Source organism: Haliaeetus albicilla, chromosome 1 (genome assembly GCF_947461875.1).
Source record: "Haliaeetus albicilla chromosome 1, bHalAlb1.1, whole genome shotgun sequence".
Classification (NCBI taxonomy): domain Eukaryota; kingdom Metazoa; phylum Chordata; class Aves; order Accipitriformes; family Accipitridae; genus Haliaeetus; species Haliaeetus albicilla.
This window is the reverse complement of record NC_091483.1, coordinates 48,016,250-48,040,343: the sequence shown is the minus strand read 5'-3', so window position 1 is coordinate 48,040,343 and position 24,094 is coordinate 48,016,250. Positions and strand designations below refer to the sequence as shown.

The 24,094-nt window shown below is 37.6% G+C and overlaps 1 protein-coding gene across 23 annotated transcripts in view; it reads right to left on the bottom strand.

Moving 5' to 3' along the window:
- The window catches only part of TENM3 (teneurin transmembrane protein 3), a 485,679-nt gene that overhangs the window by 96,596 nt on the left and 364,989 nt on the right, over positions 1 to 24,094 (bottom strand). For all 23 annotated transcript variants that reach the window (XM_069787531.1, XM_069787526.1, XM_069787558.1 and 20 more), the window contains one exon: positions 5,155 to 5,277. In XM_069787531.1, the coding sequence (XP_069643632.1) occupies positions 5,155 to 5,277 (123 nt within the window). The remainder of the gene's footprint in view (positions 1 to 5,154; positions 5,278 to 24,094) is intronic.

Sequence of the window (24,094 nt, the reverse complement as noted above, 5' to 3'; positions counted from 1 at the left end):
GTCACATCTAGACTAAGATGCAAAGATGTGTGTAAGAACTTGCTTACTGACACATGTCAACTCTGGAGTAAGCAAGTAATGCTACATTTAAGCAGCTGGCACAGCAAGGTGAGCCTTGAGTGAAGCAATATAAAGAAAAATGGGACTGTAGTTACAATCTTACGGTCTGCTGTGTTTTTACCAATTTACACTCTTTTTTTCAACAGCTAGTCTATTATAAAGATTGAACTAAACCCATCTGAATGTGATAAGCATGTTCAAGTGATGCTAACTTGTTTGTGTGCAAGTGTTCTGAAGAACTGACAACACTCTGTTGCTGCCCTGTCTTCTATGTTCAAATTCTACATTATTCATCATTTGATGGAACAAACTGACACAACCTTTTTGCAAACATTTAGACTTTAAAAAACTAGATTAAAATCTGAAATGCCAAGTGAGGTCACAGATTGATCCTCGCCACTTTTTGTGCATCCAAGATGAACAGAGACTGCTGCTGAATTAAACAGGTACAGAAGCACTACTGAGAGGCCTTGAGTGGGGGCTTGCATCATCATCACAGCTGTGCCACAATGGTGCTGTAGTCACTGAAAATGTCTCACTTCCAGGATCATCATATTGATGATCAATGTTCTGCTGAGAAGAGACAGTGAAATACCTCATCTTGGAGAAACCATTTTTTTACACTTTTCAGGATGAGTCTGATGCTCTTCTAACTTTGGACTTAACCTTTCACAATATTCATACGTTATTCTAGAAGACGTATCTGTATTCACTATTTTGGTTCATTTAAGCATTTGTTTCTTACCAGTTCCTTCAAATTTAAGCATGTTGTGTCATATAAATTCACACACTGATGACTGGTAATTACTAAACAATAAACACTTGTTTGCAGTATTGATCTGCAGCTTCCCCTATTTCTACATTTGAAATGAAAAACAACTACCTCTTACTACTGAAAAGATGAACTAGACAGCTTGAGCAGGTGCACTTTATCAAACATTTTGACCAGCTTGCCAGGAATGCCTATTACTGGGCTTCAACACTTATCCTTAGCAGATAATGATCCTACAGACTCCCATTTTCTTTACCAAAAAAGAGGTAGTTTTACCCTGTAGCCACATGCCCCTTTAACACCATACGACCTCTCTCAAAATCGTCACTAGTTGTTTGGCCTCCTAAGAATAGGGCGTTAATTATTCTTTGTTCCCTGTTGTATCTCAATGGGCATAAGAAAAATTTTACTAGCGTCACCATTTCCTTTTTACTTTCTAAAGAGTAACAGTTCTTATACATAGCTTTAAAGCAAAATATGAAATGTCACATTTATTCACACAATTCCATAATGACATAACAGTCCAAATAAGAAACCAAATTTTAAAACACCTAGCCCCCTGGATATATTCTCTTTCACTAAACTTCTCCACCCCCAAAATTTCTTCTTTCACAGACATTCCCCAAAAGGCAATAACACAAATACACATAAATATTTATAGGTAAATAATATTTGTATCATGATTTGTACTTCTCTTGCTAGATGTTCTGTTATTTAATTTACAAAATATATTGATTTGCTGTATCACATACTATCTAATATATATAATCATTATATGATGCATTTGTGATATGGATAATCCAATGCATTATGTAATTAATAGGTAAAATATTTGTTATACTTAGTATTTGTAAATTGTATTTCAACTGTCTGAGGTTAGGGTGGACAAAACCCTGAGCTAAACAAGTATTTAGAGCTAAACAAATATTTAAAGCAATAAACAATATTTAATTATCATACCAGAAAAATAATTCACAAATACCACTAAAATGACGTGAAGCCAAACTCCCCCTCCTTATTTGCAAACATTCTATAGATTAAAACATGAGATACTGAGTGTCTATAACACAGAATAGAAATGAATGCACAACCAAAACACAAAAATGCTCAACAATAATTGCTGTATAGTGTCACACATAATATCATTTTCCATCCTTCAAAGGCAATACTAATTAGAATATTAGGTTGCAAGGCTGGATTTACAGACAGTCAACAGCATGTTCTCCCCTTCCACTGAATAATCTTGTATTCAGATCTTTTTCTGTGAGACATCTGCTATATATCCTTCTGCAACAACTGTTTCAAGAAATGAAATAAAAATCCTCCTTAAAAACATACCTTTTTAGAAAAAAAACCCCAACATAACATCTAATTAAGAAGTTACTATACCTTTAATTAACATGAGATACTGTAAACAAAACAAAAAAGCTCAATACATATCAGTTAAAGCAAGTATAATGTATTTTAATGAGTATAATCTCAAAAAGTGCATCCGAATAAGCCAAAAGAAATGCTCCTTTTCCCATTCACTTTTTTCTTCTCTTGCATTTAAAAAAAATCTGCCATTAAGCATTTATTATTATAAGGTATTTCTGAATTGCACACAGATTTCATATGACATAAAATAAAGCCAGCAACATGTGAGATGTGACCAACTGCTAGAACAGAATGGTTAAACAAGCTCTGTTTTTTAACCTTTCTTTTCTATTGCCTAGTTATAAAAACAGATAAAGCACTGATGGCTTAATGAATTACTTTGGAGAACCTAAACTGAAATGGCCTATAAAATTCATCATATCCATAGAAAACACACATTCTTATGCCACCTTATGCAGCCCTGAATCATGCCTGTCTAGATAAGCAGGTGATATGTTGCCAGCAGTTTATTGTTCATACAGAGAGAAGCACTGGGAGAGGAAAGAAAAAAAAATCCACAAAAGAAACAAACAAAAAACCTTTGGAAAATGCTTGTTCAGAAATTCAAGCTTCACTTAACAAACTATTTGCATTTAAGGATGATTTAACATGCTTTTACTGTCTATTTATGACTAGCTGTTTCTAGGTAAACCACAGCCGAATTTTCTTCAGAGGTCATAAGGATGCATTTTCAAGTTTAATCTTTGCTAATTCATCACACAAAGTACCTGTAGTTCTGAATGGCAAATGAATACCTGGGATCTAGGACACAGTGGGCTATGATTTTCTGACCAAAGCAGGCCCAGGATTATCCAAAGTTTAGATGAGGCAGAGTCAAGGAAAATGCCTGGCCCATACAATACTGGGAATTTCTCCCACCTAAATCAGAGTATCAGGATATTACCAGGGGCCTAAAGAGGAGCAGTACTGAAAGTTGTTCAGCTGTTGAAGTATCTAAATCAAGACTTTATTGATTCTTCCTTACAGTTTTCAGTAACTAGTATAATAGCACAGGGCCCTCCCTTTTAAATTTCACATCTAGTCCTCACACTGTCCCTTCTGCTTAACTTTCCTTTTGTGGTTTAAAATGTATATTCTTTGGTCTGTCTGTTGTTTAGTATTGATGTATGCTGATAAATGGCCACTTATCCTATTCTGTAGAGGACAGCATTTTAACAGTGGATGGAATTAACCCTGTTCTCTTGTACAGTATTTAGGGACATAAGGAAGGAAAAATGGGATTTGATGTACTTGTTATTTCCTTTTATTTTTGAGGCAAAACATAACAGGTATTAATTTGTAAAAAAAAAATTAAAAATGATCAAGGGAAAAAGAGCAATTTATATTTATAAAATATTTACAAAACCATGTATATATTTTATACAAGAAAGCATATAGGCTACTGAGGGCCGAAGACAGTGGGATGATGAGCTGTCACTGCAGCATCAATATTCATTAATCATACAGTAGCCTTTTGCTATTCATTCAAAACAAGTAAGAACACAGAAAGAGATAATGAATATCTAAGCACAAGAAAAAGACAGAAGGGTAAAGGAAATGAAAAAAGGAAAAGTCCTACTGAAGAAGTTTCATATGCTTACAAAGATGACAAAAAGAATGAACTGAGATGTATCTTTCCTTTAACTTGGAGCTGTGATAACTTGAAAAATTTTCAAGATGTCAACTGCTGGCAGAAGCTTCCTCCTCCTCAGTGGTAAGGAGGTCAGCTCTACCTTGTGAAAGGGAAAATGGATTTTTGTGTAATGAAGCAAACACCGCATTCATCAACCATTTAAATCAAGTTTTCCATTCAAAACCTATTGATTTTAAAGCCTCTGTTAGCCAAAAGTGCACAGGCTCTTAAATGTTTTGAGAATCTTAAAGGGCAACATGGAAAAAGGTCGATAAAAAATAATTCCTTTATGTGGTTTGTATTTTAAAAGCTCCTACAACAAAATTAATAAAGCTTTTTGTTGGTTTTTTTTTTTTTTTTTTACTTTATATATTGGTTGGATGATTCAGACTCAATATTATATGCTAGAGACTTTGAGAAAACAAATGAACATATTATACGTGACCTATTAAATTTCAGAGAGAAATTAAAAAAAAAGAAGAAAACATCATCATCTGTAGAGAAAAACACAAGCCATTCCACAGCAAGGTCATCATGCCATAGGAAGGTCCTTGATCATGAGTTACCTTCTGAACACAGCTAAGACAGAAGCTTCAAAAATATGCAAAACCTCCCTGAAGTACCTCTTCTGGTGCCAGCTCTTCAGAAAAAGATTATGTGCCCCCCTGTCACAGACAAGGCTTTTGTCTGAAAACTATCCAGAACTCAGGACTCCCAAAGATTGAATCTTGGTATCAGGTCCCCCTTATGAAATAGCATGTCCTGTCACCTCAGGCTCCCTGGCTTTGTTGTGGCCGTTTCTGCAGCAGAAGACCCCAGCCGCCCCAGCGCCTCAGGCAGGATGGTCCAAGCCAGCCTCAGCACCATCCTGCTACCTCTGAGGACCCCCCAACAATCATTACGTTATCAAAGATTTTAGAGTAAGCAGAAGTTCTGCTTCTCTGGATGTGATGAGAGCTTTTCTATCCTCATCAAATATTACATGTAAATTCCCATGCAGAATTTTGGTTGACAGCCAGCTTTCCTGGTAAGATCAACATTATTGCCCAGGATCCATGCTAGGTAGGAGGAACGGTGCGGTCTTTTCAATTGAAATACAACTCCTGTTTAATATCTACATATCTATTTAAAATTACTACTACTTAAAAATGCTCTGTACTTCCATTAAGTATACAGAGTTTTGGAGGGAAAGTATTAAAGTCTGGCAATGTAAAGAAGACAGAAAGAAAGGAAATGTTCCAAAAGGAGAAAAATTGGTGCCTCTTTCACTTACCATTTTCTCCAGCAGCTACTGTTACAGGATGTGTTGGCACAGTATCAGAATTCACTTTTCCATTCTCAAATGTATCATTTTCAGTTTGCTGCAACTGCCAGTTGAGGCCAAACAGATGCATTGCTGGTGGTAAAGGATACAGGTTATTTGATGCTCTTAACCACAATGACAAATCACACAAATAATGGCTTTCCACACTTCACAGTGGAATAGCAACTCATACATTAAAAAATTAAATTACAGGAACAAGCGTTCACAGACTAATAGTTCAACTTAGTAATGGCACTAAGCAATTACTACCACTGTCCTTTAATGATACAGTGCTTTCGGTGAACACAGCTGACAGAAAGCTCACCAGTCTCATTTTGAGTCTTTTACCGGTCCCAAATCAATGTTCAAAAGGATAGGCAGTAATTATGTCCTTTTCTCTTTTTTCATTTTTGATCCTTCTGAAGAGACAAATCATTTAAGTGAGCTCCGTGAGCTCCTAAATGACCTACTAAAATAAATGATTTTACCAGCAGATAGATCTGTTCTGGCTAGCCAGAAAAGGAAAAGAAACAACACAAGAGGAGAGGAAGGAGAGTGCTGTGGGTATTGCAGGGCTAACCTAAGACGTGAACACTCCTTTTCATGCTGCCACCAACACCCTGCGCAACCTCCAGTTACCTGCTCATTCCCCACGCTAGTCTACAAAACGAGGCCAAGACGATTAGCAGAGCTGGAGACACTGGGGCACTTTGCTCTGATAACAATCATGCATAAGCTAGGTTTCTGAACTACTTAATTCCCCACAACCATGTTTATTAGAAAGGTGATAGCATGTTAAAAAGTTTAGCTGAGCTAATTATGAAAGACAGAGTCAACCTTCCATGGTGTTAGGAGGGACTACTTAACGAACCTTGGTATCACCAGGGTTTAATGAATGAACCCCCACCCCCATCTAAACTTTTAGAGGAAAAATATGGGAAAAAAAAATATCACCTTAATGCTATACTGTGATACACAAAACATATGCAATTTCTTGCTATCTGTGGTGTATTTCCTTCTCTTCCAGCGACTCTATGATACCAACAAAATTAATTTTATTGTAGTTACTCTAATTTGTGTTTGGTATAACACCGGTTTGCTCATTCCATGGCAGCAGTTATCTCCAAAGCTAAAATAAGTCTTTCAGTGCTACTGGGGAATAAAAATATACTGGAAAAAAATTCTGTAATGATGTATTTTAACTATTCATGCAAAATATAAGGAAGATAATTCACTCCTGCTCCTTCTGTCTCTGAAACAGATCACTGCTATAGTTGATGTTATTAATTTACTCATTCCTTCTATCTAAATGACAAACAATTCTTCATCCCTTTTGGTTTCATCTCTGATCTTTCAACCTCTCTGTATTGACCATGGCAACCCTTACTGAAGATGAACAGGCATCAGTGGAAGTTTAGTCAGGCAGACAGCAAACACTGCAGAATTAAGACCCTCTCTGCCAGGTCTTTGCCTTAAACCCTCCCCTTACCCTCAACAAAACAAAAAACCGGAATGCAACCAAAGACCTATAACTGAATGCTTCAAAGACTGAAATCCTCACTATAGCTGACATATCTCTTTGTTCCAAGTCTCTGACTCTACTATTACTCTTCTTTCTCAGACCTCAAATTGCCTGTCAAAGCCTGATAATGTAGAATGTTCCTTGACCCTGAAACCTGATCCCCCCCCCCCCCCCCCAACTCTTATTAAACCATAAATCTGACCACCACCATTTTTGGCACATCACTAGAACTGGCCATTATTATTTTGGCCCTACCTCAGCTGAAATTCTTATTTATGTATTAATCATCTAATGATTGTATCTGTTTTAATATATTTCATCAAAATCCCTATGGTCAAACTCTACTATCTGTTATACTAGTTCACTTCACTGGCAGCAATGAAAGACTGCAAATAGCTAAATATTTCATGATTCAAACCTAGCACATTTCTTGTCTTCAGTCTGGAGGTCTAAATCACCTCTCCTAACTTTGCTGCCTTCTTATCACTTTTAATACTCTTCAGGAGAAAAAAAGAAAGTGGCATTCATTTTGTAACTCTAGAAGTGCATCCCTTCCAAACATATGAGCTTGGAACATCATTAACAGCTCTGTCTGCTGGTGCTATGTGCATGCCCTGGGCCTCTTCACGATCCACTGGGAGATCAGAAGGGGAAGCTCCAACATGACCTTCTGGCCATTCCCTCATAATTCAAAACAGCTGGAATTTGAAGTCTTCAAAGGCAAGGACTGTGGGATCTATATTGATTACATCTCAAAGAACCACAGTTACTACAAGGGAAGTGACAATTATCTTTTCTTTGTGTTTGTACTGATGTGAGTCCCACTGCAGTTCACTGTCAAAGACAGTGAGTAATAGCTGTATCCCTCAAAAATACCATTGCTCTCTCAACTTTGACACTGAACTAGCACCAAGTTCAACAAACAATATCTAATAAAAATGAACAGATGGATACATGCAGCTGTTTCACAGATTGTGAATATCGGAATATTTTTGAAGTGGACCAGAAATGCTGCTCGACAACTCCCATGACCACCCAAAACTTACAGTGTGTACTAACACACTAAATAATTAAACTATGTAATCTCTCTGAGACAGCACTGTGGAATTTAGAGAATTCTCCTTTCACTACAAAGGTACGAGAACAACATGCGAGAAACAGGCTTGTTGATACAGCATCAAAATACAACGCACAATTTCTTTAGATATGGGGAACTTTAAGAACATGGGTAAATTGACTGATTAAGACAAATTCAGGCACTACTTTATCGATTATGACTGGTCTCTTCTCAGGCAGCCATCTACATAAAAGCAAACCTTAAGCCCTTACCAGTGTTGTAAGGACAGCGAGGCACCTGTTAAAAATTCTTGATGCCCCCATGAGTCTGATAAGCAGCACCTGGTACTGGTAACTGCACACTGAGAGCACACCTCAGTGGCAGGTCTGAGACCTTCAAGTCAAATGTTATGAACTAGTTCTGAATTTCTAGAGGGGGAATGATGCAGGCAGACTCCAGTGGTGTATGTGTTTGATTTTCTCAGGTCTAGAAAAGGATGTAGACTTTCTTCCACCTTTGGGATGGGGATGTAAGTGTTCAATCCCCTTCTCTGTTTCTATTGTGTTCAGAGAAAAGGTAGGTTTACTTCTTTCTATAAAGAATTTGATATATGAAGCAAAATTAAAAACATACAAAGCAAAATATATTTCTCTATTCTCAACTGCTATTTTAGTCCCAAATCTAATGTAAAGCAGTTTCTTGATTTTTGAATTAGATATTGCCTCTCAGGTCTGCTTTATTCCCATTTCAATTTGGTATTTATTTGGTGTTAGACAATGAAGACAAGAGACCCTTCCTAGAGTAACTAGTTCTGAGTCTGCCAAATCTATGTGGGTACTAACACCAGAACAACTTTCAATACTGGCTTATCTTTGATGGCAGCAAAGACTTGTCCGAGAATGCCAGATGCCTCTAACCAGAAGGCATGAAGCTTGTGATGGTTGTGGTCTCAGACCACAACAACTCAATCCAAATAACCCACAGCTGCAAGCATGGATGAACCCTCAGGGGATGGGAGAAAAGATGGGTTGTCACAATTCCAAATGTACCCACAAACCCTAACAAAAGCCTCCTTTCACTTGTATTAAGACTGGGATGATTGCTCCCATCGTTGAACAGGACGACTTTTTAAACAGAGAAACAGATGATGATATCCTCTGCCTATTCCGTTGTTGCAGTCCCCATCTCTATTCTGCAAAGTAATCTCTAGCTACCAACAGATCTTCTTCACTTGCTCAAGTTATGATAGCATTTTACTTTGGGACTGACAGAGTAGTTTAAGGCGGTATTTTTACTGCTGCTGGCCAAATTATCAGCATTATGGCCAGCCTTTAGAGTTTGGTGATAGTTTAAATGGTCAGGACACCATTCCCTCTAACAGAGTGGGAAGGAGAGGCAGCAGAAAAGAGAAAGTCCTCTAGGATCTGTGCTGCTCTTGGCATGAACACAGCACCAGTATCTGGGTTGTGCTGGTGGATATTGTTGAATTCTCCAGAACAAATCTCAAACATATAAGCAGTAACAAATCAACAGCTGGGCTTTTAAGCCTGCGCCGCCCCCGCCCCTCATACTTCTACAAAGCAGAACATGCCAAATGGACTGCGATATTCAAAAGATACAGAGATCAAAATTAAAGGAGAGCATTTATACCTACAGTAGCATTAACACAAAAATGCTATCATTTGTTACAGGCTATCAGGTAATCTTACCATCTGTCACCACACAGTTCACCGAAAGGTTTCTGAACCACCTTAAAATGCTTTTTCAAGCTTCGTTGATCTTACTTTTCACTCTGTAATTGAGGTCTAGTTTTTCTGGTTTGTAATCAGTCTACAAGGCCTTCATTTCCACTCAATAATTAAAATAGCAACTAAGAATACATTTCACAGCAAACACTTGAAAAAATATTATGACTAGTTTATACTGCGTAAAACATTTTACAATAATCTGCTTCAGGAAGAAGTTGCTGCTATCAGGCTGTTTCATTCTTTTAAGGTTGCCAGCCCATTTGTCTCACATGCTCCTTTCTCAAGCTAGTATTGCTGTGGTTTATGCATTCTCTTTACAAGGAACTTGTTCTTGAGCAAACACACTGTGTTATCACTTCAAAACCCTCTTTGAGACTTTCTTCAGCAAGCCAAAGAGAAATCAGTCCCTTTATTAGTAGGTGGTAAGACAGACAGATAATTTATGTTACTACATGGCAGAACTAGAACTGTGAGAGCTCACAACTACCTGCTGCATTCGACTGGGGAGTCCTTTCCCTTCGCTGCCTTGCTCACTAGCTCAAAGCTCTCTTCTGTCAAAGTTATGAGAGGCACAAAAAAGAATTTGTAACAGAAAACCAATTTATGTAGCTGTTTCTCCATTAGCAAAAACCAGGCTTGTCTGATTTTTTTTTTCTCCTCATACACTTGAATGGTAAGATGATAGGGACAGCTAGTTGATAAATTACACAGGTGTTAGCATCCTCCAGTATCCAGGATGTAGCTCTGAACAGAAAATAAAGTTTGGACACAGATGTGAATATATATACAATGCTGGGGTTTATGATTGCTATAAGAATATTTTTTTTCTTTGTAGAAAAGAGTAGCAATATGCAGTAAAAACCAGAGAAACTTATTTACTGTTCTGGTCAAAATTCAAGGGTGTCTCTATCGTAATTCACCAGGATCAACCACATCTTTTTTTAAAGCACTGTAAGTGACAAATAGGCTCATATGAAAAACAAAGAGCATAGCAAACACCCTATGAGCTGTGCAGATAAAAGCATTAAAGATGCAGGTAATAAGGATAAACAAGCAAACCAATATGCATATAAGCAGAGGCTTTATTAACAGAAGTAGCCCTACAGTAACTGGAGAGGTAACCAAAGTTTCAGTCTGAAGTCTCTGAAGTACTAGTCAGAAGTGCCAGTAATTCAACAGCTTCCATTCTGAATTTGGTAAAGTTGTATTCTGCAGTGAAAGAATTCTAAAGGTGACATAGTGCATTTCAGGGGAACAAGAATTCAGAGATAGAAGGATTCTTTTAAGTAGAGAGAAGAAGAAACAGAATTGCTTGAATTGGGAAATGGACTTCCAATGTTCCTCCAGCTCTTCTTAGAATAACGACAGATGAAAAATTAACACTGGACAGCAGAAAGAAAAAAACACCAGCTATTTCTAAGTAGCAAGCACCTCCCCAAGACCTCTGGAGATAAGGCCTATGGTGTATGTTCTATAAACATAAAGAACTCAACACTGTGGGGAAAGCTGGCAAGAGTAACTGAATGATGCTGGCGACCCTCCTTCCTTTCTCCCATGTGTTTTACAAGGTATGGTAATCAAGTCTTATTATTCATGAAGCTGTGCTTGAAGATGAGCTTCTTGCTAAGATACTGAACTCATCTTCCAGGACTGCTACTCCTATGTATTTCTGGGCACTGGTGCTTTCAAACCATGATTTACAAAATTGCTTCCCCAGAATTAATAGAATAATATATATGCACACTTGCACATAAGGAAAAGTGAATATCATTTATATTTAAAGCAATGCAAAAAGACTATAATTTAAACTAAGCAAATTGCAATTATTGCTCAATCTTGTTGAAGGATTATCTTCTAGTTCATCTCCCTGTTGGCAATACGTTTTCAAATGAAATATTTGAACATTGAAGTGGTTTTTAAAATTATCTCCCATATATTTTTCTTGCAGCTATAATTAGAATCTAAACCTATTTTATTCTGAAGGACCTGGAGTGGACCAGAAGATGTGCAAATCAACTGTCAGTGATTTGCATTCATTTGCTTTTTTCTAAGATAATAGGATGCCTTGGATGTTGCTGCAGATCAAATAGTGAATTAAAAATAGTTAATTAAAATTTTAAATAAAGTGAATTAAAAGTTACAAAGACAAGTTATTTATTTATTACTGTTTTTCTCAAATCAACAAAAAGCCTGTTATTTCTAAATTTAAAATAACTGAAAACTACATGCTTTTGAGCATCTTTAAAACGTTAGCCACCAGGAGCATCATATAAAAGTTTCTGAACCTATATTCTGAATGTAAGACATTTCAGTATAGCATTATATGAAAAACTTAGCGATAGCTATCAAGATCAATACAGTAATTGAAAAAATGTGGTCTCCTTCCTTTTATCCTGAACTGTTGAATGGGTGCATTGATTTTACTGTTTCACCTGCCAAAAAAATCCAACCTTTATACTCTATTCCTCATTTTCTCTCAGAACCTTTTAACAAAGTGTCCTGGTTTCAGCTGGGATAGAGTTAATTTACTTTCTAGTAGCTGGTACAGTGCTATGTTTTGGGTTCACTATGAGAAGAATGTTGATAACACACTGATGTTTTCAGTTGTTGCTAAGTAAGGTTTAGTCTAAAGTCAAGGATTTTTCCACTTCTTATGCCCAGCCAGCAAGAAAGCTGGAGGGGCACAAGAAGTTGGCACAGGACACAGCCAGGGCAGCTGACCCAAACTGGCCAAAGGGGTATTCCATACCATGTGACATCATGCCCAGTATATAAACTGGGGGGAGTTAGGCTGGGAGGGATCGCTGCTCGGGAGCGAACTGGGCATCGGTTGGCGAGTGGTGAGCAACTGCATTGTGCATCACTTCTTTTGTATATTCCAATCCTTTTATTATTATTATTGTCATTTTATGATTGTTATTATTAACATTATTAGTTTCTTCCTTTCTGTTCTATTAAACTGTTCTTATCTCAATTCACGAGTTTTACTTTTTTTTCCCCTGATTCTCTCCCCCATCCCACTCGGTGGGGAGAAGTGAGTGAGCAGCTACATGGCGCTTAGTTGCTGGTTGGGGTTAATCCACGACACAAAGAATTTGCAAAACACGTCACAAAAAATTGCCTAGAAAAAAACATAGCGACAAAGATGTATCAGCTATCTACTATGAATAAACGTTCTTTCTTTGACCACTAATCAAAGATTATTATATGCCATTTTAAAGTATTGTTGCATTTGAACTGTTAAGATTAAGATGTGTGATAGTCTCGGTGTAACTATTTTTACTACATTCACCAAAAAATGGAACATTTATTCCTCTGAAATCTTGTATGGCTAGATGTCTCACTTTAGTTGTCAAGCCAGGGACTTTTACGTAACAATGGTCTAATTCTGTCAATGGCACTATGAGAGGCACATTCAAAGCTTAAGGGAGAATCCAGATTTCTTAAAACAGAAACAAAGATCATTATTCAGTAGCCTCTTATTTAAATAAGATGTATCTGTTATGTCTTATTTCAGATTTGTCCATTTATTCTGATGATCATCCAACATTTCCCATTATGTAATAGTCTTCAGTATTACCTAAATAGTCTTTAGTACTATCCTGGGCTTTCTCCTGAACATACGTTATTTTTTTTTTCAGATAATGTTGTTCACAGTTAACAAGATGGTGAAAAATCATTACAGGTACAGAAATGATGGGGAACTGCATATTGGATTGCTGACGCGTTTGAGACAAGGGTTGTTTTGTCTCTTTTAGTTGATACAAAGGCATGAAAAACATTCCATAAATTTTGGGTTTCTATCTAATAAAGTCATAATCAATGATTTTGTTGTCAAGTATTGTGGAGGAGAAAAAAAATATTCCCCTGATTTATGCTTTTCAAGACTGGGTTAAGACTGCAGGATAATTACTTCTCTGTATTCCTTCAGGCATTTCTTTACTCTCTTCCTTCTCAATCTTTAACTCCTTCCCTTTCCTCCCTTAAACTCGCTTTCTGGAAAACAGCTGAGGCTCAGGTTTGTGCTTATCTATTTTAGGTTTTTTTCCACAACTCCAACAGAAGTCTTGCTCAGGGCAACATCCTTTAGATCACGACCCTCATAAAAGAGAAGTGTTAAGAAAAGCAATGCTGATGTAATGTCTCAAAAATTCACTGGAACCATCTTTCTTAGGCAAGAGCATCAATGAACGGGTCCAACCATTTTTATAGTTCAAAAGCTTTATTTATCACAAAAACCTCCCCCAAACCCAAACCCAACAAAACCCCACAAATCTCAAGGGATAGAATAATAATGAAATGGCACTATATGATCATGCATAACCTATTTGCATGTTGATGGCATAGAGAAGTGCAGTCTGATGAAAAGATTTAAGAACTAAAGAAAAAAAACCAGGGGCCAATTAATGTGATGTTCAAAGGACACACCGAGCTGGGATTTTATAGTATATAGTGAAATACTTGCGTTGCATATTTCCATCTCATGACTTGCTAAAAAAGATCAAAGCTTTTTTATTCCATATTAAAAATGACAGAATATTACAGCAAACATGCAATAAGAAGAAATGTAATAAGCTTTAATAAAAGATGATAATAAGGTTTGATAAGAACTTTTGGAATGTCACCAAATCTGGAATGTAAGATGAAAGCATCTGCATGTAGAGATTGTAGTGTGTTATTTGGAACCCCACAGAGCTAAACTGTGATTAGAACTACATATTTTTCCATAAATTAGCTTTTGTTTTGAATTTCCTGCTGAGATCATATGGAAGTTGATTGAACATGCAAGTCAATATATACATTTTCTAATCCTTTGCTGTTTGTTAGGCTTCATGATATCACAATCACAGTGGTCCACTTGTAGAGAAAAGGTATGTGATTGAGGCCAAAACAAAATAACCTATAACCTCTTTACAAAATTTCTTCATGGTGATTTAGATCTATCCATGATAATTACCACTCACCTACCTGATCTGTGCAATTATGTAGATTCATAAACCAACCACTACATGCAGATCAACTTGCAAAGTCACAGAATTTCCACTTAAATCCATACTTAAAAACAGAATGGACACACTGAGTTCACCATCAAAGAGGCCTTTTTATACAACTCTACCTTACCTCAACACCTCTGATATAAACTTGTAAGCCAGAAGCTATCTACATAAGCAAACAATCTTGTGCAAATCCTTGGTTCAAAAATCCACTGACTGCAGTCACCCCCCTGCTGAAACCTCTCCACTACCCTCTATTTTAGCTCAGTTCCTCACAGGGACATAGCTCCTCAGTATGTCACCAGGAATCATGACTGCCTAAGCAGCTGTGCGTCTGGGCCAGAAACACACAGGAGGGACTGGCTACTAGATGGAGCATCCTTTATTATATAGTCGTTAATTCGTTTTATGTGCATTGGAATAACACACCATGTTCCTCCAGAGGCCTCACTAAAGTGAGACGCCACTTTTATGAAACTATTCCTGTGAGCAAATATATACTGTAGGTACATGAAAAATACTACTAATAAAAAGCAAACAGAAAAAATAATTTATCATATATGATTTATGAAAGGAACCTATGACATAAAGACAACCTTACTATTAATTGTTTTGTAAGGCCAGTGATTTGTTGCTTGCAAGCTAGTTTGTAAGCCACTTCATATTTTTTAAGAGTTATGTAAGCCTTGGGAAAAACAAGTTAGGATTACAGTTTCACACTGATTCCCCCCCCCTTAAAATAAAATCAGCCATGACACTGAACTATAAAATCTTACAGGTGTTATTAAGAATAGGCAGTCTTAGCTCTAAAGTAGCAGTCACTTATAAAATTCACGGAGAAAACCAACTACTCCTTTTACTGTGTGAAAAGATACCGTGTCAGTAATAAGGACATGTTTTAAAATTACCCTCTCCCAAAATTGCTCCAGCTGAATTGAAATAACAAGAAGGATTTTATCTCTCCTTTTCAAACATGTGGATACCTCGGTATCATTACCTCTACTTGAGATTACTAACAGGAGAGAGAGAGAGAAAAGAAGCTGCCGGGAACCAAAAACCTGGCAAATAAGTTGAAAACATAAAGAACTATTCCTTGGTAGTGTGAAAAGATTTGGAGTGAGTCAAATGAGGACCCACTGTCCAGGAAAAATCCCTCAATAAAAACTGGTGTGAAACTTGGCATTTTAAAGATGAAAGAGAAGATGAAACAACAGATGGGTTTGGAGCTTTCCCAAGTGAAGATAAATTCATTGTACCCGGTTATTGTGTTACGCCTTGTGAAACTCAGATCAGTGGTTAGCAAAGGTTGTTAACTACGCAGCTGGCTGCTGTTTTAGAGTCTTCAACGAGTATTATTGAAATAAAAATACTATTCTTCCTGTACCATAGTAACAGTAACTTGGAAGTATTTTTCAATAAGAACCACAGGAAACATACCTGTTTCTTTACTTAAAGGTTTCTGGAGGTAGCTAATTTTCCAAATGGCTAATATTAATTTACAATACCTAACCCCCTCCTATATTACTCCTTCTATAGACTTATTAAAAAAGATGCTTTTGTGTGATCCTATTTCCTCAAATGTTGGCAAATCCAATCTGGTTTTGTCTGATTGGTTTTATTACTGAGGAAAATTAAGCCTTTCACATGCCAACATCCACATCATCTAAACAGTTGTAGCCCATTTCTTTTTCCTGGATTATGAAACTACAAATGCTGTTATAGGTGATGATTCCCAAGAGAGAGCATTTTTTTTGTTTCTGTGAATGAAGTTGTCTGAAATGGCATCAATGTGAAAATGAAGGATCTCATATTTAAAGATTCCTGTCTACTTCAGAGGACACCTAACTTTCATCCATAATTAATCACTGCAGTGGGGTAATTACACCTATATAAAACCCATGTGTTCTTGCGATCGCAGTCATAAATGTAACATCAAATGATATTGCTCAAAGCAAGTTTGGACACATGTACTTGACCTTTTTATTCTAAAGTGCTTGTGTATGGAAAGGTTTACCAAAATCTCATCTAAATCAGATTTTTAACAGCATGAATTTTTTTAAGCATTCAAAAAGAGACCAAGCAGTTCTCCTCATAGAAAAGATTCAACGGAAGATTGCAATTTAGACAGAAGATGCAATTTATACACAAAACTACCAGTTTTAATACATGTATTATAATTCACATATCACAGCAGATAGCACATCCCTAAGGGCTGGCTTCTTTCTTCACAGATATGAGTTAGAAATTAATGGAAACTACCATCAAAGAAGAGAAGACTTTAACGCTACATCCACAACAACTTGAGTAATCACCCGAGTAATTTCATCTCTGCTTTACAAAATCTCTTAAACGTAAGCATACATTTGAAGTATTACATATGCTTACATACTACTAAAATTTACTACATGTTTACCTGCATTGATAAAATAGGAACTACAACTCTAAATTATCTAAGCTTGCTATTTATCCAAAAAAAGTAGCTGGTGTAATTTAACTTCATTTCTTATTAGACTGAAAAATTGCTACTATTTGGGAGTCTGCCAGAAGACTACAGGAGGAGTGCAGAAAGGTCCACACCTCTATGTAGCATGCTTGCAAGAGATTTCAGTATCCCTGAAAACACCATCCAGATTTTGAAAAACCATCATTCTGCATGACAGTATGATGGCAGAATCACACAGTGTGGACCTATGGACAATGACATCATGTCATCTTGCAGTTTATTACTACACCTGTTATATTGCCAGGATTACTGAGTTTCAATTTGCTCCACTGGGCAAAAGTGGAAGGGTGACAGGACTATTGCCAAAAACCTCGTGAAAAATCTGAATTAGAATACAAGCCTTTTTCGGAGCAGAGGTGGGTATGCTCCTTGACGGATTAACTTTTTTAATCCCTTGAAATCTTGTCAAGTCTCTTTTAACCTCCTGACTGCCAATTACACGTTCCTACATCCTTCTGTGTGAGGATTATCTTTCTCAATGAACATTTTACTTTCAGTGCCACTAACAATAATGGCATGTGACATCCACAACACCAATCAAATATTAATACTGTGCACTCCTGAAATAGTAAATATATTATGCTTTGCACTTAGTCTGAAACACAGTAACAAGATCCTTGCTTAAAAAACATCAGCCAAAGGCATTATCCATAGTGGTATTCTTGCAAGAGACAAGAAAGTATCTTCAATGTTCATGCTTCAAGACACAGATGTTCAACATATTTGAATTTTGTACTATTTCAATGAAAGATGTTAAAAACACTTTCAGCCCAATTCAGCCCAGTAAGGTGGTGAAGCATAATAACTTCATTTTCTGACTAGTCATTCTCTCTCTGTTTCCCAGTCTTGAAAGAAAAAATACTGTATTGTTTACAAAATATTTCCACACTAAGGAGGTACATTGAGCTCATCAGCAATGCTGTAACATTATATGAAACTCATACAGATATCCACAAGTCATAGCTATGGGATTCCAAGGAAAATAAATTTATCTCATGTTAGACATAGCTGAAAATCTTTGCAATGCAGAAAGTCATGGAAGTAGTAGCTGTAATATTAAGCTTCATGTTAAAGCATAAAAAGCGCGGACAGTCACAGAAATGACTGAAGGGAGTTGCCTGAACCGATATTAGTAAGGCATGGCCTACAAATATCAATTAACCAGCTTTTATAGTTCTGTTTTTAAAGATTATGAAGTACTGAAATGGAACTAGGACATTGGTACTTCAGACTTTGAGGACTTTCATAAGGTCTGTTCAGGATGCTAAAATCCTTTAGAAATTTCAGGAGGTGGTTTCTACCTTCTAAATAATTGTGCTGTACTGCATGCACCAGGTATATGACCACACACTGAAGAGACTACACACACTTAGGTCCTGCCTTGTAGTTAAGACCACATACCTGCTCTTCTGTTGAAGAAGAGCAACACGTGGCACTGACATCTAAAACAACAGGCAAGCAGATTTTGACAAGCGCAGAGCAGAGCCACACACGCTGGAGAGGCAGACCCCTACACACGGTGTTGCCATCAGAGGCAGCCAGCTTCTGGCTGCCCATGACATTTGGAGCTGAGCAACACCTGGAAACGTCCATTTGGGACACCAGCAAGACATCACTATGTACTTAATCCACAGCTTCTTACTTTGAGAGGCAGCCACTTCCAACTCCAACCAAGCCTGAACTGATACCAGAAGCCTTTAATCTGGGAAAAGTAAGGATGACAGGGAACACTGCTGCTGCCTCCAAATGCACTAGAGACACCCGGAGCCTTCCCTAAAAGTCCCATGGATTGTTAAAATGAGAAGTTGCCTATGGCTTTGCAAGGAATGATGTACTTTCTATAGTGCTGGAGACACTGGCTGCCTTCACAGCTCCAGGTATAGGCACACATTGAGCAAGAACAGGAGACATTGATGTGGTTCTCCGAAGTGCTTCGTGCAGTCAGACAATGCTAAGAAACCACGCTTAGACAGCTGATATGCTTTCTCAGAAAGGTTCATAGAAGAGAAGTTTCCCTGCTGTAGATTTTTGAATGGTAGTTTGAATACATTGTGATATGTGGATTTGGTAAACTGTAAAATCTCAGAGCAGTTTCTTCAAATGATGACAACAGACCAAGAGGAAAGACAAAATATTTCTGATAATTATTTTTTTTAAGAATCAGATATAGAAACATATTAGTCTACCTTAATGCCTCTAATTTGATGGAAAGAGAAATAGGGTGAGAGCATAAACCTGGCAAACTAAAAATCTGCCACATATCTACAGACAGGGAACGTATTTCCAACACACACACCTCAGTGAAGCTCCAGTCATAGCTACGGTCCCAGCACAACCTAGGGAAGCAGACAGGAATGGGGAGAGAATGCAGAAAAAAGAAAGTTCTTGATGAAACTCTCAGTGACAATAGCATTACAATACTCAAAATTAAATGCAAGTCAAAGAGAAAAACAGTTTCTATAAACACATAATGAAAGTAAAGGTGATTAATGGCAACTAAACTATATTCTCCCTCATGCCTGTTAATTACAATACCTATGCTGGGTATTGTAATAAAAATTCCATTTCAGTGGCATTATTAATTAAGTTGTTTTCCTCATTCACGGCAGTAATTGAGCTTTACAAACAGCAGAATAATGTTAACTTGGCATTGCAATCAAAAAGAAATATGATATTGTTCTTTATTGATAAAGTAAAATAGATTCCTTTTGATTACAGGTAAATTTAGTCATTGCTTTAGTCACAAAAATTAGGTTCTATAACTGGCACGGTTGTTTTGGGGAGAGTGGTTCTGCCCTACTATGACTTCGGCCACTGAGTCCAACAGGGAAGGCATCTGGTCCTCTGCAACGTGTGAATAGATGTGAATGCCAGCAGCTGTCACTAAATCCTGAGTAATATGGGAGAACCACAGACAACAAACTTGGAAACAGTGCTGGAGACATGGAAAGTTAACCTCAGTCTGCAGAAACAGACAATTTTCCAATTTTTAAGGACTACATAAAACTCGCCTGCAGGATAGTTAATTGACCCTCAGCTGTAATTTTCACACCCTGCATCCTTCTGTGTCAGTATCCTCTAATGATGAACTTAATTTGCCGTTTTTCCTGGACACCTCCTTCTTCTCTTTATACCTTAAGCCTCTTAAGTTGCTCTGTTACTATTCTCACTAAGTTTCTGAGATAACTCTGAAGATAGTTGTCCACTATTAGAAATCCATTAGCATATAAATTTTCAGCTTACTTTAAATATCTTGAGATGATGATAAAACAGTAACATTTTTAGATGGACATGAATGCACAATATAATAACCACAGAATAAGCACAAGGTATCTATTTTTATACAAATGTGGAAAATATGAGTTATCTGTAATTATCAAACATGGCTTTCAAGTCTGGTATCTCTTTTCCATTCACATTTCATTTGCAATTTACATTATGACTGTATGGTCATCTCTGTGTCATAGAAGAACAGCAGTTTTTCTACTGTTTCTCACAGAATGAAATATAAACTAAAATACATGTTTTCCCAGAAGATGTTTGAGTTGTTAAGTCTAAATATTAGCTTTCTTTTCTGTCCAAAATGGATTTGCTTAACTGTTCACAGCAAGCAGTAATGATAAAAATAGTCTGTGGCCTTTTTAATTAAATACAATTCCTTTCTCCCCCTTTCTTTTGCCTGCAGAAGAGATGTCCTTCTCTTATCACTGATATTTAAATATTTGCTTTATCACAAAGAATAGCTGGCTGCTGTATATTCTTGTCCTGACCACTGGCTGCAGAGCTAAGGCTAACAAAATGATCACTCCCAAGGTACACAGAGGGTAAAATGCTCAACAGACTTGGAAGTATGACAGATTGTTGTGAAGAAGCCGGGACAGCAGAGGCCTGACTAAATAGGTCAGCTCTCGCCATGTATTCAAAGAATGTTTTATGTTCATAGAAACCTATTTAGTAGACATAAGACAACATTCATGACAGATGCATGCAATCTTTCAGTGTCTTCAAGCTTAGTTGACTGAATCTGGTATTGTGTAATTCCAACACCGAAAACTGCCCACCTCTTTGGTTCCATGCACAGTGAAAATGGCACTAACTTCTTGTATTGACTTAGACAATGCCAAGATAGTACCATTGGCAATGGCGAATCAATTGCCAGAGCAATTCCTGGGGAAGGAAGAGGGGCCCTGATGTCCCCAGATTCTCATTAATTTCATCCAGTTGTTGAATCCACACCAAAGAAGAAATAATTAGTACAGTACCAATCAGTCTTTTAATACCACTTGGCAGAGTCTGTGGTATGCAACAACCCATTGGAAACAACTCCTCCTGGCTGATGTAGTTCTCTGTAATTGCACAGTGGATTTTTCTGTTAGGAAAAAAAACACACCCAAGAACAACAAACTCCTCCCCTTAATAAAACCAACAGTGGACAGAGAAGAACCCCCAAAAGGTAGAACTGAAGGATGGAAGTTACATATGGAACTTTGAGTTGATGCCCACTCATCAGGTTGGACCTAGGAGTTGCTCTACAAAACTTCCCCTTCATTCATTCACTGCAAATGATAGATGCTGAATGAGGCAGTAAGCCATGGGGAGATGAAGGATGAAGTTCTGTTTTGCCTTGCACATTGCAAAGCTGGAGTCTATTTCTGGCTCTCACACAGAGTCCCTGTACAAAGTTTGGGTAAAACTATTAACGTGTATATAGAAAGAGGTCAAACTAAGGCAACTTCATATTTCTTACTCTTTCATGGCTTAAATTTAATACTGCTCTTCCTAGTATTCCAAACAGGGAGAAAGATTCTAAAATGTTCATGTTGGAAAAAAATTGGTCATTTTCTTCCTTGGTTGCAAACCTTATTATGGACAGCAGTTAAGCAAATGAGCAGCTTGAAGAAATTCCAGTGTAATCTTGATCGCCAAATGAGACAGCTTATAGTCTTTATTCCCCATCTTTTTAACCCATTATTTCAGGGAGCTCTTCTTTGAATCCTCTACTCTCAACTAGAGCTATTTTTTAATTCCACTCCTCTATATGTTGCTGCATTATCTTTTGGTTCAGTGTTTGCATGTTTCTGTTGCTTAACTCCTTGTTTCTCAACCATTTAACAGTAGATGAAGACTAAACAATGGACCAACATTTTCCACAACTCACTTCTATCTTCTGTAAAAATTAACAGGTCTCATTGACAGGAATGGTAAGCTTAAACATTTTGTACATTGCAAAATGGTTGACAGACCACGAGGGCTAGAAAGGCAAAACTATGCGGGGAGGCTGGAAGTGAGACTCTCTTTCCTTTAGACTGTAATAACACTTTCAATTCCTTGTGACCCCCCAAGACTGCATTAAGTGGCCTTACAATGCAGCGTTTGCTCTGGTCTCTACCCATGCTGACATTTTCTGCTCTCACCTCCTCTTTGTAGACTTCGTAAACGTAGGAGTTTCTCCTGTCAGAGTGATGTAAGAAGTGCAAGACAGACCAGACTCTCGATGCAGCTCCTTCCTCTGGCTGGGCTAATTGACAGAGCAGTAATTGACTAAGCAGTTCTGCAAAGGCAGACATGAAGTCTAGCAAACTGTGTCTTCTGCCTTATGTTGCCTGAACAGAGACAGCAGGATCTGAAGTCACTTTCTCTACCCCATATCCACTGCAACTAAAATAAGCCTGGGCATGACACGTTCCTATCTCTGCCTTTCTGAGAAGGGCCTGGATACAACACCGTTCACCAGGCAAGCAGTCCTATTAGTTCTTCAGTCTGCAGCTGCCACACTCACACAGTGGAAATCAGCCACACTATGTTCCTTATCAAAGTGTACCGGCATATTTTGCAGCAAGGGCTGTAGCATTTTCACGCTTGTAGCAATGTCCCTCTGTGAAGTTCAAAATGTCTCAAAACAGCTTTACAGATGTGACACGCCACCTCAACTGCTGTAAACCTGAGCAGACAAGCCAGACCATTGTGTTAGAGACATGTCATGGGATGCTAGAGGTCACACAGTACCGCAGTCCTTCCCATTTTTTTATGTTATGACCAATTTCCTACTCAGTCATTTCCCTTTCACACCTATGTTATGAAATGGTTAACCAAGATGAATGACCATTTCCATCTTACATTAATGATTTCTACCGATTTATACTTGGATGGCCTATTAAATGGAAAGTATTTCTGATGTTACATCTGTAGAGATGGGAAAACCACATATATGAATGAGTGTAATCCATTCATGGTTTTATGGACCCAAAGTTCTCTAGAGAGCATCCTTGAGTGCTGGATTTTACATTTAGATTGCTGAGTTAGCTGAAATATGTGTAATATCACCAGAAGGCAAAGAGCTCCCTATTGACTATGGGCAGAGGAAGGCCCTTGTGCATTGTTTATTTCAGCAAGGATGTGAGCTGGCGTGTGCCCATGAAATGTTGTACAGCTGTATTTGCCTTTTTTTTTTTTTTTTTTTTTACAGGGTATGTCAATAAATGATGTGTGGAGTTGAAAGCTCTCAGTCACTAGAAAGCTCGTCTCTTTTTCCCCGAATACAGGAATAGAGGCGCATTAGACATGCTTATATTTCTTAATGTGCCTGCGGGAGAAATAATCCGGTAGAGCTATCTTCCTGTGCCCCTCAGATTCATAAGTAATCTGGCTCTTTGGAGCTAGCAAAGTGTAGAGCTCAGCTCAGAATCAGGTCTTCAATATTTTACTATCTGCATGGCTGCTTTTCCCAGTTCTTGACAGTGACCCTTCATAGTGAATTCCTTCTTTCATATTTATGTATTTATTTAGTAGCAGATGTTTGCTTCTGATGACTTATGAGGCAGTATTATGGAGACTGAGCGCAATTAATGTGTTTTGTAAATGGGATTATTTCATTCCCACTTTAAAAAACATGTAGTGTCAAAGCTTAACTCTAAGCCACACCTTCATACTCCTGTGCACATTCACACAAAATAACCACAAATCCAACGACTGAAAGGGGCTGGACAGCAGTGGCAAGCCCTACTTTTGCATACATGCCTTTTGTTCTTTGGGGCTGGCAGCTGAGGTGTAAAGGGTGCGCAAGGGGCTCTGCTTTGCCAGGACAGA